Genomic DNA, 15683 nt, shown 5'->3' with positions numbered 1-15683 from the left:
CCCAGGGACATGTATTCATGGGAACATCTCAATTGGCCGGGGGAGGAGTTGTTTAAAGAACATTTCTAGATGTTGTAGCTCCAGGGTAAAAACTTAAAGTCATGACTCATTTGCATTCAAGATACTCCACCACCCTGCCTATAAATAAAATCATCAGTCTTTTGGGTTTGAGGGTTTTTTTAATTATACACTGGAACTTTTATTGAACAGGTTTCCATTTCTCCCGGCAGGGTAGATGATTGTTTCTTTATTCCTGTATGCAAAGACTGAAAAATCTCTTTCCTCCATTAAAAGAAAAACGAAAACCTGAAAGACGGATATGGCACAGCCTCTCTGACCTGCACCATCATCTGACTGACCTCATGATGAAACAGTTGAAAGCTGAGTCCAAGTCAAATATAAGTTGCCTGTATATATAAATATACTGAAGGAGTGGAGAAAAAAGAATAAAGCAGAGCCATTTACATGAGTAAAACCAGAGGCTCTAAGGTGTGTGGTCAGATATTAAGCAGATGAATTACAGCCATCTGTAGGTTTATATATATCACTGTGTGAGATAATTCCAAGGTATATGATAAATGCATAGACAGGGCTTGCAGATCACCTTTTGTTGAAATGCAGGATTAGGTTGCAATGCTAGGATGGAATGAATGGCTAAATGGGTCAGGAAATGCAGTTTCATGCATCTACAAGTAAAAGAAAGTGTGGTTGAATGATCTTTTTATTTTTTAATTTAAAGTATTTCAAATTTCCATGGTTGGTTTGTTGGAGGAGCATCCCATTGTTATTTTGCACATAAAGAAAATTTTGCTTTTATTTTCTGTTTTCTAGCTAGCCCTCAATGTCTCTGATTCCCTCCCCTTGTGCCAAGGGTCTTGTGGAGTTACTCTAGAGAGGAACAAGCCATAGATGTTTAGATTCATATATTAAATTAGAACATCCATCATCAGACCATGCCACGAAAGTAAGGACCACTTTCTCATTTTATTGGAAATGCAGAAACAATATTCACTGAGGTGGGGACAGGGTCCTGCATTATTGTGTCACCCTGGGAGGGTGACAGAGCCCTCAACTCCAACCTGTGATTCATTCTGCCCTTCAGCCCTGCTGCTCAGAGGCCTTTTGTAGGTTTATCTCTTCTGGTTCTCCTGGGGCTCGCCTTCCTTATGCTTTAAAGTTTCCCTCTTTCTGCTGAGGAGCACTTTTAGGAGAAGGGGGTGCCCTGGAGTGCATTCTGGAGTTCACTCTGAGCCCAGTAGTGCCTGACATCTCCCCGATCCAGCTGCTGTTGCAATATGGGGTCAATATGAACCACTATAAGCCAACCACTTCTTCTAGTCATAGCTACATTTGAAAATTTGGCCTTAAACAACCTGACTTACACAGTGAGTCGGGGATGCTTTCTGTTTTTCTGTCAAAAATGTAGTAGGCTATAGATCTGAGAAGTCCAGAGGGCTTTGGGATACAGCCACTAAGAGGAGACAGAAGACACTGGAAGTTATTATGGAAAACATGTTTTCAACAACTTTATTTAACAATAAAGTGCACCTCCACCAGGTAAGATTTGAGATAAAAGGCTACCTTTTTTTTTTTTTTTTTTTGAGGTAGGCAATTACACTTGAAAGGTCATAAGTCTTACTAAATTTTTGGCAAGCTTACTGCCCTGCAGTTCTGATTTCTTATTACATATTGTTCAATACATGTCAAGTGCAGAATACATTGTGTATCTATTTCGTGCTATAATAGTGCAGGTCTCCATGGCAAGACAAAAGAGTCCTGGATAATTACAGCTTCTCAGAAACCTTGAAACCACATCACAGATTATAAGAGATATTTTACTAAAATAAAGCAAAGAAAATGGGCAGAACTAAAATCAAAATGTACAGATCAAACACAATAAAATTTTAACAGAAGTTTTAGTAGATGGTTTTCTGGCTCCATCTGGTGTTTATTTTACAAAATTTCTACCTCAAGGCAGTAGGATTTCCCTTTCCAGCTGGACACGGGAAATGAAGAGTGGTATTAAAAAGACAGTTAAACATACATATTCTGAGAACTTACATTCAAAGTTGTATATTATTATTGTGGAAGTAAAAAGAGAATAATTTTTAAAATTAGTTTTTATATCCTGTGACTTAAATAATTTTCATGTCTGAGAAAAGTCTTCTATAGCAAACTTATGATTTCTCCTTAGGATACCAGTTAGAATGCCAAAATACTATTCCTCCCTACCAACCTTGCTTTGCTTGCATCCTCATGATGGCTAAATCAATACTACTCCTTTAGTCAAATAAACTCTCAGATATTTGCAACACAATTATCATAAGTTTTCACATCAAACATTTCATTGGTGCTGCTTTCAGATCTGACAATCACATATTTACTGCCTGTACAGAAAAATCAGCTGCTTCACTTGGTCTGTAATAGTTTCTAGGAGGAGTTGATCCACCCCTGTCCCAGGGGTTGAAGCCACACTAATGAGTCTTTAGTTTCCTGGGCATTCTTTTGGGCTCTTCTTGGAGATGTGTCTGACATTTGCTCTCTTCCAGTCATTAAAGATATCCTCTGATCTCCATAACTTTTAATTATAAATTTTAATATTATAGATACTGGCTCTGCAGCACAGTCAGCCACTTCCTCTCACATGGGGGCAAATTTTGTCCAGGCACATAGACTCATGGGGATATCAGAATATAAACTCTTCTTTGTTAGTAATTTTCACAATATTATGACAGAACATCCTTCTTTTCCACTGAGTCTAACATATAAACATCCTTGTCCTAGTATGTTCATAACCCAGCAAACTCATTGTAAAAGCAGGGTAAATGAAATGTTACCCTTTAAAAAAGATATTCTCACTTTCTATAGAGTGGAGTACATATATACTGCACATGTTCTATAAAAACAACATTAAATCAACATGAATGCATCTTCAAATATGATTTAGCAATTGAGAAAAATGCTGAGTAGCCAGTACTTCCTGACAAACAAGCCGCCTGCATTCCTCAGGGGCTTGATTGTACTTGCAGAATACCAGAGTATAATAGATAACATTGAGAAAGTCTACCCTAGCAGCAAAAAAAGTAGGTTTAGGTTGGTTTTTTGGGATTTTTGGTTTAGCTTCTCCCCACAAGGCCCCATTTATAAAAGCATAATTGTTACATTTATAGCTACCAGGCTGAGCTCTTCCTTCCACTAACGTGTGCCATCCGCAGCACCACCCTCTACACTCTCTGACCCAAAATGATTCAGCATTGGCTGATGCAAATGGAATAGTTTTACTTTAAAGGAAAAAAAAATAAAATTGGCAGTCCTCTAAATGTCACAGAGGAAATTTATGGCATGTAAGAAAATAACCATGTAGAGTAACGTTGAGCCAAGACTCAACACATGTTGTATTCATTATAGCCCAAGCATAATAACAACATTTTTAATGAACCTTATCTCCCTGTGATGATTCTGTGGAGGCATTATAACTACTAAAAGCCTTGTTTGCCCCATCTGGTTTCTGACATGTGCTCAGGCTGGTGTCTAATATAATCTCAGTGCTCTGATCCTGCAGGCAAGGAGAAGCCTTCAGTATTAGGAAAATAGTTTTTAGCAGCTCATTTGTTCTTCTTTCCAGAACAAAGCTCATTTGTGAGACCCCTGGAAGAGTCAGTCATTCCAGAGGACAAGGAAGCCCAGCCCTGGCTCTTGTGCCATTCAAATCATTGTGTCACTTCCAGCTGTCAGCTCTCTCTCAGGGACGGAAGAACACAACAGCTTTGGGACACCCTGAAATTCAGGAGAAAGTGGTCTCAAGTCTTACCAGAACAACAACAACCAAAAAAAGGTGTTACTTAGTATCTTTCTGTGCTTTTTTTCCTGAAGTGGGCAGGAGATACTTTACTTCACCAAGGTACTTCCCTCAGAAAGGAAGATGCTACATATTTTCTCTTAGATGGAGCATTGGAGCTTTCTGGGAACCGAGATGTAATGTGAGTTAACTTGCTTTCAGAGTAGTTTCCCAAGAGCTAAAAAATATATTTCATGAGGGAGTTTTGTTTAGTTTTGTTTTTTTGTTTGTGATTTTTTTTTTGTTTTGTTTGAGATGAGGATTAGTGGGATTCCTAAGAGGGATGGGCTTGAAAATTGGTCAAAGAAGCTTCGGGGTTTTGTTTGTTTTGTTTTGTTTTGTTTTGTTTTGTTTTGTTTTTTGGGGGGGGGTTGTCTGTTTGTTTTGTTTTTTTCTTGTTCTTTTTTTTTTTTTTTTTTGTGTGTGTGTGTGGTTTTTTTAGAGTTTTTTATTAGGTTTTTTTGTTTGGTGTTTTTATTTTTGGGGTGGTGGTCGGGGGAAGAGTTTTGAAATAAATTGCGATAAAGCCTGCGATCCCTTAATGACTCGCAGCTAGAGAACTCTTCCTAACTGATATTTACTGCCCAAAACTCAATTAATTAAGTGTAGCCATTAAAAGAAGCTGAACCCAAAGTGATTCACAAAGAACAACTACTCATGCAACCGAAAAAAAAGAAACAAAACAAATCAAAACCAACCAACAACCACCGCTCGGCACCCCCGCGCAGCCCCTCAGGAGGGGCCGGAATGGCGCGGTCTCGGCTCCCCCTCACGCCGGGGCGCGGCGGGGCCGGGCCGGAGCCTTCCCCCGGCCATGGCGGCGAGGGCGGGCCCGGAAGGGGAGCAGCCGCCGCCCGCCTCACTTCCCCGGCTGTCGGGCGGGGCAGCAGCGCGGGCAGCGGGCGGGCACCATGCTGCAGTTCTTGGTAAGGCTCTGGGCTCCGAGACGCGGCTCCGCGCCGCCGCCATGGCACGGCACGGCGGGGTCGCTGCCCGGCTGAGGGGAAAGGGCGCGGTGTCCGGCCACCCTCGGGCCCCTGTCACCGGGGCGGCTGCGCTCGGTGTTGGCTCCCCGGCGGCGCCCCATTCTTGGGCGGCTTCCCTTCTCCTTCTCCTTCTGCCGCTCCTTCACACCCGTCCCCCTTGTTCTCGCAGAACGGTGCCGTAAAGCTGCTCTGAAAATGGAGTTTCACGGCTTGTTTTTCCTCCAAGCCGTGCTCTCAATTTGCCTTGGAGATTGTGCTTGCTCACGGTGATGCTCCCCCTTGCTGCTCAAATTTCTTTGTGTAAGCAGAAATGCCTCTCTCCTTTAGAGTGAGAGCAGCCCATGCCGTTTTGTACACTCTTGAAAGTGTACCGCCGGAGATGTGGGGTTTTATATATGGAAATTAAAGCAAGGAATCGCGTTTCATTACTGCCCCGAAGAACAGCAGAATTATTAGACTGAATATGAGACTTCATCTTGCTTTGGGGTGAGGTAATGCAGCAGGCCAGTGAGTTTCATAGCAGGTGGAGATACAGAGCAAGAAATGATGGCCTGTTGTAAATTGGGATAGTCTTGCCTGGTTGTATATAATAAATAAATAAATGAGGCCTATTTCTCATCCCAGCTTCATAATAACAAGTATGAAAGGCTCAGTCATTTCTGTAGCTGTTTATAATCCCCTGTGCACCCAATTTAAACCTTCAGTAAGGCTAAATGTGGTTAGCCTCTCAAAGTTTATGTTTATCAGCTCTACTGCTTTCTGCTAATGGGGATTTTGTTTTGTTTTTTTTTTTTTTTTTGTTTTTTTTTTTTCTAGATGAAAATACTTTACAATTACAGCTTCTTATTAGTGCATAACCATTACACAAAAGTTGTACTAATTCTGGGTTTGTTCCCTGCTTGGGTGTAGATTGGATGTTTGACTCTTGCTCTCCCTGGTTAGGGCTGTAGCAGAGAGATAAAGGAATAATCTCACAAACCTTGTGTTTTTGCAGGCCACAGTTAAGCTTTAAATAAGCCATTTGTTTACAAAGCACCTTGAAATGCTGGGTGGAAACTGGAAGAGCCTGAACTCTCATCAGTCCTGTTGTTTTTAGTGAATGTGCACATTTTCATTGGCTTGTGTTTTGCTTTCCATATAATTGAAGTCTTAAGTAGTGATTTTTTTTTTCCTCACTGCTGGAATTGTTAGCTCTAAAAATAAATGTAGCTGGGTGGATGCAGTGCTGGACTTTCCAATAAAGGAGTGCAGTTTAAGGGAGCACTGATCTCAGTATTATCTTAACTGAGTAAGGGTTGTCTCTCAACAGAATATAACATATATTGAAGAGGTTCTGGGTTAAAAGCCTAGAACACTGCTAATAAACAAGGATCTGGTTTGTGCTTCCAAGTGGCTTCCCTGACCCTGCTAAAGATACAGGAAATTCTCCTCTTTTAGAGTGATACTCTGAATTAAAAGGAGTCACAGGTCTGGTTTTCATCAGTGCATTATTTGCCAGTATCTCCCACAGTACCTACTTAGCTGATAATTGAAACTGCAAGAGCATATGATAACAGGACAGTACACACAGGACTAATTCTTCTTAAATTGTTAAAGCTAAGTTTAAAAAGGTAATTATAGGAATATAAAGATATAATAAATATAAGGAATAAGACCAAAAATGGGTTTAAGAAAACACTGAAGTAATTTGCAGTCAGAGTTCATTTGACAGCTCTCAGCCAATTTTAGTTTTCTATAGATAGATTTTCACCAGTGCTGCTTATGGAATGTGGATCACAGAAAGGATGAGCTGTGCTGCTTTGGGCCTGGAAAAGATGTCTGGTCATTAAGTGCTGGCAAAGTTGTTTTGTAGACTGTGGTTTTATTTTCCTTAAATAGTCTTATTTTGATAGCAGTGACCCTGAGCAATAACAGTTTTTTAAGATAGAACTATCCTCAGCTGTTACAAAGAGTGGTTTGTCTGCTAACAATGAAGAAAAGCACAATATTAGCAGTGTCTCCTGTTTAAAATAGTTAAATGAGCTTTCATGGTATAGGGCAGATTTATTTTGAAGTGTAAAAACAAAAATAAAATGTAGGATACTGAGCAGGTGCTGAATGGAAATCTCATCACCTGCCTTTGAAGAGAGGAACTTTATTTACTCTAGAAGTGTTCTTATGCTTGAGGATTTTCCTCAGCTGGCAGACAGGGTCTGGGCCAGAAGCTGTGCTTGTGTTTTACTCTTGCTCTGCTTCCAGAGTGCATTTTTACGGACACCCTTCATCAATTATAAGTTTGCACAATTGTCAGAAGAGGTTGTGCCCAGCTTCCAGCCAACTGTACTGCCTTGGAGGAGCCCCTAGGTCAGAGTGGATTTGGCTGAGAATTAATCTCTTGGGGTCAGAAGGGTTTGTCTGGAAGATGCCCAGCTGTTGCTGCAGAAGAGAAGAAGCGGGTTTACATCAGTTTAAGTTCATGTTGTGAAGTTTTGGTTTTTCTTTTACTTCAAACTAAGACATGTGTGTCCCTTTCCAACCCTGAGCACTGTTGTAGTTGGGTGTTGCTTTAGGCTTTCCCATCATGGACCAAGAGCTCTGGGATGTGTAGGTCCCTGCTGCTGTCTCCCCTATTTTTTTAGGAATTACTGCCTTTGTGGATGTTTAGAGAACCTTACAAGGATGAACACAGCTTGATCCATATAGTCCTTGGGGATGTGGATTGAAAAACAAAACTGTGTGGTGTTTTGGAAATGATATCAAAGTGTTTCTGATGAGGAAGATGGGGAAAATTGCACCTCTCTGGATGAAAGATGAGAAATTTCGTAGAAGTAGAGTTGCAACTCATTAAATAACTTGCAATATCCCTTTTTTTTATTTTAGCCAATAAGCTTTTGATGCAAGGATGTTAACTCTTCTCCCTTTCTTCCTTTTTAGCTTGGTTTTACTCTTGGCAACGTGGTTGGGATGTATCTGGCTCAGAACTATGATGTGAGTATCTTGCTATTCTCAGAGGCAGACCTGTCCTGAACTGAAAATAAATGACTGTTTACCCTCAGTTAGAATTGAATCAGTCTTTCTTTTGATGGTTTATCAAACAGAACAAAATGCAGATCATGCTGACTTGAGTTACAGGAGAACTGAGACTTCTTCAGGAAGAATTATCTCACAGAAAGAGTGGTCAGCCATTGGAACAGGCTGCACAGGGAAGTGATGGAGTCACCATCCCTGGAGGTGTTCAAGGAATGACTGGGCATGGCACTTAATGCTCTGGTCAAGTTAACAAAATGCTGATTGTTCAAAGGTGGGACTCTGTGATCTTGGACTTTTCCAACCTTAATTGCAAAAAACAAAAAAGTGTAACCAAAAAATCACCTGTAGTAGTGTAGTGCTTAAAACCTAAACTTCTGTTCAGTCCTAGAGCCCAGCCTTCTACAGGCAAAGACAGGAGAAACAGAAAAGGTTGATCAATTGCTCATGGATTTTATCAGCACTAAATACTGGTTTCCTGACTCAGATACCCTGTCTTCTTAAAGTGTTCTCCACTTAGTATAACTGTTAGTAAAAATCCTCAAAGTATGTGAAATGTCTTTCTTCTGGACTCATAATGAAAATAAGTTTTGCCAGCTTTTTTTTGTAAATGTGATACTTTCTCCTACTTCAAAAGTGTATTGACCTGCAATTTTTATTTCCTTCTTTTCTCACAGTGAGAAAAGAAAGAGAACTTTGTTTTTTCAGTTCTCAGTTAACAGTCTTCCAGGTGAGAGGGCAGAGGAAAAATATTTCAAGCTGAGCCTTCAAAACATGCTTTTACTTTCTGCCAAGTCAGCAGAATCCCTTGTAAGAGCAGTGCCACTTTACTTACTGGCTAGAGGAGTTCATAACATTTAACATATAAATATTTTTAAATTCTTAGGCAATCTGTATTAGCCTTAATAAAAGAAACAAAGTTTTTGAGGCATCATTGGTGTTTATGTTTTGCTTTCTTCTCGTCTTCAGTATTGAAGTAATCTTGCTTAAGAAAAAAAAATCTTATATTTTGCTTTGTTTATGCACAAACTTTGGTGATTTTTTCTGTCAGTCAGTCCAGCAAAAAGGAGTAATGAAAGGCTGTTTCTGTTCAATACATGTTTTACAGTGTTACAAAAATGTAGTCCTAAGAATATATTTGGATGTATCAATATGTATCACAAGCATTGCTTTTCTGGCAGCACTGATAAAGTTTTGCCACAAGAGGGGGACTCAGGCTTTTGATTTGCTAGAAGTAGTTGCCTGGAAAAGCAACACTGATTTGAAACATGAACATGGAAATTTTACTGCTGGTGTTGAAGGTGATTGGTTTGAGGTGACATTTAATATAAGCTTGTCATAATGAGGTCCTAATTCTGCAGCTGTACACACAATGTGCTTAGCAATAAGTACATGGAGGGTTCTGCTGACAGTGGTGGAGTTCTCTTGGTTTAGTTTAAATGTCAGGCATGTTACAGGCTGGGCTCTTAATTTCATTTGCTCAAACAGATTCATTCTGAAAAGGAAGGTAAGAGGAACTTGTTACAAATTCTGTGAGCCTCAGACCATTTAATAAGAGAACTGCATTCTGTTTGGATTAGCTTCTGCTCTGTGGTCAGGTTACATATGAAGTGAAAACCCAGGAATTTTTTTTTTTCACAGCTAAGAGTGGAAAATTTGCTTTAATTTTGTTTTAATCATACTTTATCACTTCCCAGTTTTAGCTAGTCATAATCTTTGCTATTAAGAGCTTCAGCTTTTTTTCCCTTTCAAGTGATCAAAATTTACTGTTGGATTATTTTATCAAAATTATTTTATTTGTAAGAGAAAGCTGAAGATTTGGAGCTCACAAGCAGTAAATTGAATTTTCATTCAAGTGTGAAACTGCAAAAAGGTGCCAATTTGCAATGCAGTAGAATTCCCCAGTGAGGAATTTGGTTTCCCACAAGATGAACCAGAAGAAATATTTCTTAATAAATTTCTTGAGAACATATTTGATGCTCTTGAACATCTCTTTTCTCTCGGGATATGACCAGTATAGTACAATCTAATTTCCCCTTTGAAATCCTGTGCATCAGTGTTTACATCTGCTTATTCTTGGCAGTTTGTCTTCTTTCAGTCAGGAAGCCAAACTGGTCATGCTAAATTTCCTGTAAGCTGATCCTTTTTCCTTCCTCCTGCTCCCATCACTGACTTATAGCCTTAATAATCTAAGTATTTCCTGAAACCTCATTGAGGTGCTCTCATCTGCTGTTTGCCTGATACTGCTTACATTTAATCTCTGTGCAAGGCAACAGATACTGGAAATATCTCTTAAAAACCAGTTTAAACTTTATGGAGTTTCTTGCTATGTATATGGCATTGTCTTTCCTGATGAAACTCATGTAGCCACAGATTTTTTTATAGTGTGGGGTTTGATTGTTTTGTTTTCTCTTTAAAGATTCCTAACATTGCAAAGAAGCTGGAAGATTTTAAGAAGGATGTGGAAGCCAAGAAGAAACCTCCTAATGACAAGTCCTGAAAGAGAAATGTTCCCCAGGTCAACTCTGTGTGTGCAGCAAGGATGCAATTTTTACCTTTCAGGCAGCAAAGGTCAAGTAGAGGGTTGGCATGGGAGGTTGCTCCACTCTTAGTCTCCTAGAACTGGAATATCCTTTTGAAAGGGTGGCTGTGAACTTTTCCTGGGACTGATTTTCAAGGGTTTCAGAATTTGGATTTGCAACTGATGCGTGACTGGATGGTATAATTTGTATTTTTCAGTATTTCTTCTCCTAATATTTTGTAACCTGTTTTTACCTGATCCAACTGGAGTGCTTTTGGTCCTGTTACAATTGTAACCTCACACTTGATAATACCCTAGCTCTTAGAACAGCACAAAGGAAATTAAATGCATCAAGGAGTAACTTTCAGAGTTTCTTGTCTTTTGTTGTGAGCAGTGGTACTTCACTGTCCTTAAGTCACACACACAAGCAAAGTAACAAAAGCAGCCATTAAAACCCCTGGTGTGTAAGAACTCATCCATTGTAGAGCTCTTGTCTTCTGCTTGAAACCATAATTCTGCAAAAATCCTGTTGTAAATCCTGAAAGAAAAATTGTAATGATTTGAATAGATGTCAATCTTATTAATTCAAGAATCTATCAAATAATTTTTATCCCTTAAAATGGAAGAGGTCTATCAACTTTATAACATGGTTTAAATGACTGAGTGCTCTTGACAATTTTTTGCAGGACATGAAGAACACAGAAAAGTGCCAGGAAGATGTTCTTGCTCTTATGGAGAATGCCTGATGATGAAGTGCTACAGACAAGCACAGAGAATGACCTCCATTTGTTCAGGCTCTAGATTAAAGCATACCTAGAGTGCTTCTCCATTAATGTTTTAATTAGGATGAGGATTGTGGCTTCAAAGTTGTTTGTCCTTTTACTATGTTTTCATTCTCATCATGGGAAACCCACATGGAGCACATGGTCTGCATTCCTCTCAGAAGAGACTAAATCAGAAGATGTGCTTTGATCTCTAATGGGTGTTTAGTCCATTAGACAGGTCTAGGGGCACTCAGAAGAACCCAAGCTCTGGGCACTAATTGTCTTGCTTTGTCAGTGAAATGTGCTGTTTGATATAAACATAGCATCAAAGCTTTAAAGTACAGAACTCTGTGTACCCATTGTAATTTTCACTCTCTACCCCAAAGCCTTTAATTTTTGTTATATCTGAGTGGCTCCCAAGTTCAGGAGTTCTCACTGGATCCAGTAAAGACACATTTACAGAGTACCACACACCAAACAGTTGCATCCTTTGCCAAAGTTTGGTGGTGACAGAGTTCTTCCACAATGCATTCCTGAAACAGAGGAAAGTATTCCTCATGCAAAGATTCTCCTCCTTAAGCAATATAAATATGTATAAGGAATATTTCACCTGTAATTTTAAATCCTTCCTTTCACCTCTGCCCTGAAATGTGTAGCTGACATAAAAGCTTTCAGTCTTTGCAGAGAATTACTTGGGAAGTTTAAACGCCAACTCAAGTCAGACAATCTTAGTAGTGATGCAACCAATTTTCTCCACAGGAAACACTCCAAGAAACTCTGACAGGGAGAAATGGTTGTACCACCTGAACCCAGCTATCAGAAGCCCTGTGGTAGCAGCATGTGTGGAAGATACCCAGAGAGATTTCCATTACCTTCAGACCTGACTGAAGGAATTTTCTTCCATGCCCAAAAGTGTTTCCCTAGAGTGATAGTGCTGCACAGCTGTTTTGATGTTTTCATGAACATGATGAACTTAAGTTTGCCCCAACTTCCTCTCCCTCCCCTCCCTTTCCTATTCTTGAGCATTGAAAAATACTGTCTCTAACCCATTCATTTTTCTTTGCTTGTCATGTAAAATTATATTAGTGTTTAAAATTGGATTATTTCTTTGCTCAAACATATCTTATGTTCTTCCCTTTCTTTACATGAGGATGAGAAGTGAGATGGTGTTCAAAATCTCTGTGTTTATTGCCAAACAGGCTAGTTACTCTAAAAGTGTTTTTGGAGCTGACTCTTCAGCTAAGCATTCCAAGCAGATGTTAGAATTCTTTTTTTTTTTCCTATCATATTAGGAAGTGAAAAGCTGCAGCTGTAATGCTGTAGAAAAAATATGTGCTCATTAATATTAAAGACGAGATTTTTGAGGTGTTTCACACTATTGGCAACACTTTCCATTTTAGCTCAAGCTGGGTTTTTTCCTCCCACATAGTACACTGTAAATCTGGATAACTTAACACAGCTGATGTGGACTTTGCAAATTCTGTATAACACATTTTACCTAGCCTGAGGTTGTCCTAGGTGATACTAAAATTTCACCTTACCTTTCAGAGGGTGAGCACAGATAATGAGTGCTTGATGCAGGACTTGCATCTGGTGGCTCAGAATGCTTTGGATGCACTGGTGTCATAGCAGGGCACAGAAGATGGATGCTCCATGAAGTTACTTATGAGCAAGTTTCCCATTTAACATGGACTCTGTGAATGTCCATTTCAAATGCCTATGTGGATAGCTAAAGTTGCCAGCTAATATATACAGGCTTCCTTCCTTTCCTGGAAACAGTTTTGTTCATGTATTGATTCTTTTGAGACATATTCTGGAGCTGAAGGTTCAAGGAAAAATGGGAGGAAAGGAATATATGAGCTACTGACAGACTTGTAAAACATTTACTATGGGTTGAGAGTGTTATCCTGTGTTGAAAAATGCTGCCCTAAGGCCCTTCTGCCATTAAACAGTCAAGGGTTAAAAACCAAAATAAACAAAAAGCCAGACAGCAAAGCTACTTATTAGCTTATTGGGTGCCAGAACCAAATAAAGTTGGTGGATGCACCTCAGAGAAGTTCACTAATGTGAATGTTAATTGGTTTTACATCCCAAAACCACAGCCCACTGCCTCGTGCACCTACCTGGTGGGCATGGCAGTGACAAGTGCCAGCAGCGGTGAATGTGGAAGTGTGCCAAGAGCACCAAAACAGGAGAAACAGTCTGTTGGGGAAAGTCCTTGCCTGAGTCCACTCCAAATGCCTCTGTACCAATCTTGTGAGACACAAGCTATGCCAGAGCCTCCTGGAAATGTTTCTGAAGAAATATTGTTTGAGATGTGCAAGAGCTATTTCATTTGCCTCCTGCTATTGCTGTTCTTACTGAAGAGCATTGCTGGGCACCCTGTTTGATTTGTGAGTAATCCCAGGTCTCCCTAAGGCTGGCTGGAATGCCAGCTGCTGGTCTCTCACAAATGAGAATATCCCATGTTTGTATCCCCTGGGAAATCTCTGGGATAGCAAGGTGTGGTGGGAGCTGAGCAGAGCTGAGAAATCAGCATTAGGAGGGCAGAGAGTGATTTGTTGCTGAGCAGCAAAGCAATTGGAAGATGCTGGTGGATGAAGCATGAAGTGAAAAGGATTAGAAGATGAGTGCAAGTGAAAGGTGCAGAGCAGCTAAAGCCCTGGGAAGAAATCAAACCAGAAAATTTATTGGCAGGGGGAGAATGATCAAAAGTAACTTTAGGCACTGTGAACAAAGAGAGGTTCTGCTTGCTGTGTGTAGGGACAACACTGTTGGCATTGCCGACATGCCCACCCACTGTAGTGCTTGTCCTGGAGGAAGTTGCCTCCAGGTGCCAAATGTTGGTGAACAGACATTGCATTTCCTCTCCTGCTCCTGGGGCTTCAGGATGGAGCTCCTGTCAGGGGAGCCCAGAGTGCCTCTGCTTTGAGAACCATTTTGGGGTCTGTGTTCAGAGCAGCCTCCTGCTGGGGAGCAGGGAGACACCCAGAGCAGGGAGGGGAGCAGGGAGACACCCAGAGCAGGGAGGGGAGCAGGGAGACACCCAGAGCAAGGAGGGGAGCAGGGAAACACCCAGAGCAGGGAGGGGAGCAGGGAGACACCCAGAGCAAGGAGGGGAGCAGGGAAACACCCAGAGCAGGGAGGGGAGCAGAAAGGATGAGGGGGCTCTGCATGGCAGAGGCTGCCCTGAGCTTTGTGTGCTGGAGTGCAGCAGAGCAGCAGGATCAGGGTGAGGGGAACACAGGAACAGGTGAGCTGGGAGAAGAGTTGGAAAAGTGAGGCCAAGGTCTTGTTTTATGCATCGGGGATGGTTTAAGTGACTGATGCACAGAAACACTTTGCTATTCAAAACGAAATTTACAGAAACTACCAGGAATAGCAATTGTTTTGCTAAAGGATGCAGCTTCCTGCTTTTGGAACCAGGGTTAAGACATGCTTTTTGTTTTTTTTCCCGTATTTCTTTCTCACTTCTGCCAGCCTATGACCTTTTATTGTACCTGTTTATTTTCAATATGAGTCTGTGGGATCCCTCTGTTTTGACAGAAGCAGTAAACCAAAACCTCCTTCTGTCTCAACCCTGCTTCTCTAAAGTTTTGGTGGGTTATGGGTGAAATATATCCAATTTGTATGCTCATGGAGCACCAGGATGTGCAGTAGTGAATAATTTATTTTATTGACATTTTATTTTTACAGAATACATTCACTTTTAGAGAGCCTAGATTAAAAATGGAAAGCATAAAAATTCATTAAAGTGTATGTGTGATTACATGAGATTCAATCATTCTAATATACAGCTTAAATGTATTGACATTAAAGAAATTATTAAAAACTGGACATAATACATGAGAAGACTTAATGAGTGTCACAGAGATCCAGTCAGGAAAGCAGGGCATTCACTTTATTGATAAGAGATAAAGAGATTGGCCTTTTGGCTTGGTGGTTATTTCCTTCATGCCACAGTTTCCTACATTTGAAGTTCCTGCTCTCTGGGCTGCTAGAGAGCAGGGTGTGTGAGATTCAAGTGAATGCACAGGAAGGGGAGATACACCAGCACCACTCCACTTCAGCCCTCTCCCTTCTTACTCATGGAGCAGCACTGAGTGCCATCAGGAGTGGGACTTGCTCAGTCAGGGAAATCATAAGTGCATAATTAAACAGCAGCTAAAGAGACAGGAGAGTGATAGGGGCTGTTGGCCTGATATGGTTTTGCTGGTCACAGCTTCCCCTGCTGAAAGAGCTCCCACTGCAGTAATGATGAAGAAGGTCTTGAACAAAACTTTCTGTTCCTGAAACTCTTCCTTCCAAAGCTGAGACTGCAAGTACTGCAATATTAGAAATTTATACTAGTGCTGTGTGGGAAAAAACCCCATATTCTCCTTCCAAGGAGATTTCTCCTTCTTCTCTGGAGGTTTCTGTTATCCCTTTGAAGCGCTGTAGCTGGTAGTAGGTAGCTGGATTTCTCTCCAGGTCATATGAATTAGGTGGAAAAATGGCTTTTGCAAAAAAGTGATAAGTCATTGCAAAAAAACAAGAATAATTTGCCTTCAAAAGAAGTAGGCTTATAA

At 40.6% G+C, this 15683-nt stretch overlaps 1 protein-coding gene across 3 annotated transcripts; it reads left to right on the top strand.

The window, feature by feature from the left end:
• Nucleotides 1-4704: 4704 nt before the first annotated feature.
• Nucleotides 4705-11750, top strand: STMP1 (short transmembrane mitochondrial protein 1). 3 transcript variants are annotated; one of them, XR_009418541.1, is made up of 4 exons: nt 4705-4764; nt 7738-7791; nt 10250-10401; nt 11038-11750. XR_009418541.1 is itself a non-coding variant. In XM_059473224.1 (4 exons), exons 1-3 carry the CDS (start codon nt 4750-4752, stop codon nt 10328-10330), a joined length of 150 nt encoding a protein of 49 aa, XP_059329207.1. In that variant the 5' UTR covers nt 4705-4749; the 3' UTR covers nt 10331-10348; nt 11038-11750. The 3 variants fall into 3 exon arrangements, 2 of the variants coding, with proteins under 2 accessions (XP_059329207.1, XP_059329206.1); XM_059473224.1 differs by having other exon boundaries at nt 10250-10348; XM_059473223.1 differs by lacking the exon at nt 11038-11750 and having other exon boundaries at nt 10250-10712.
• Nucleotides 11751-15683: the final 3933 nt, after the last annotated feature.

The sequence above is a fragment of the Ammospiza nelsoni genome, chromosome 5 (genome assembly GCF_027579445.1).
Source record: "Ammospiza nelsoni isolate bAmmNel1 chromosome 5, bAmmNel1.pri, whole genome shotgun sequence".
Classification (NCBI taxonomy): Eukaryota; Metazoa; Chordata; class Aves; order Passeriformes; family Passerellidae; genus Ammospiza; species Ammospiza nelsoni.
The sequence above is the reverse complement of the archived record's forward strand: the minus strand, read 5'-3'. Positions and strand labels throughout refer to the sequence as shown.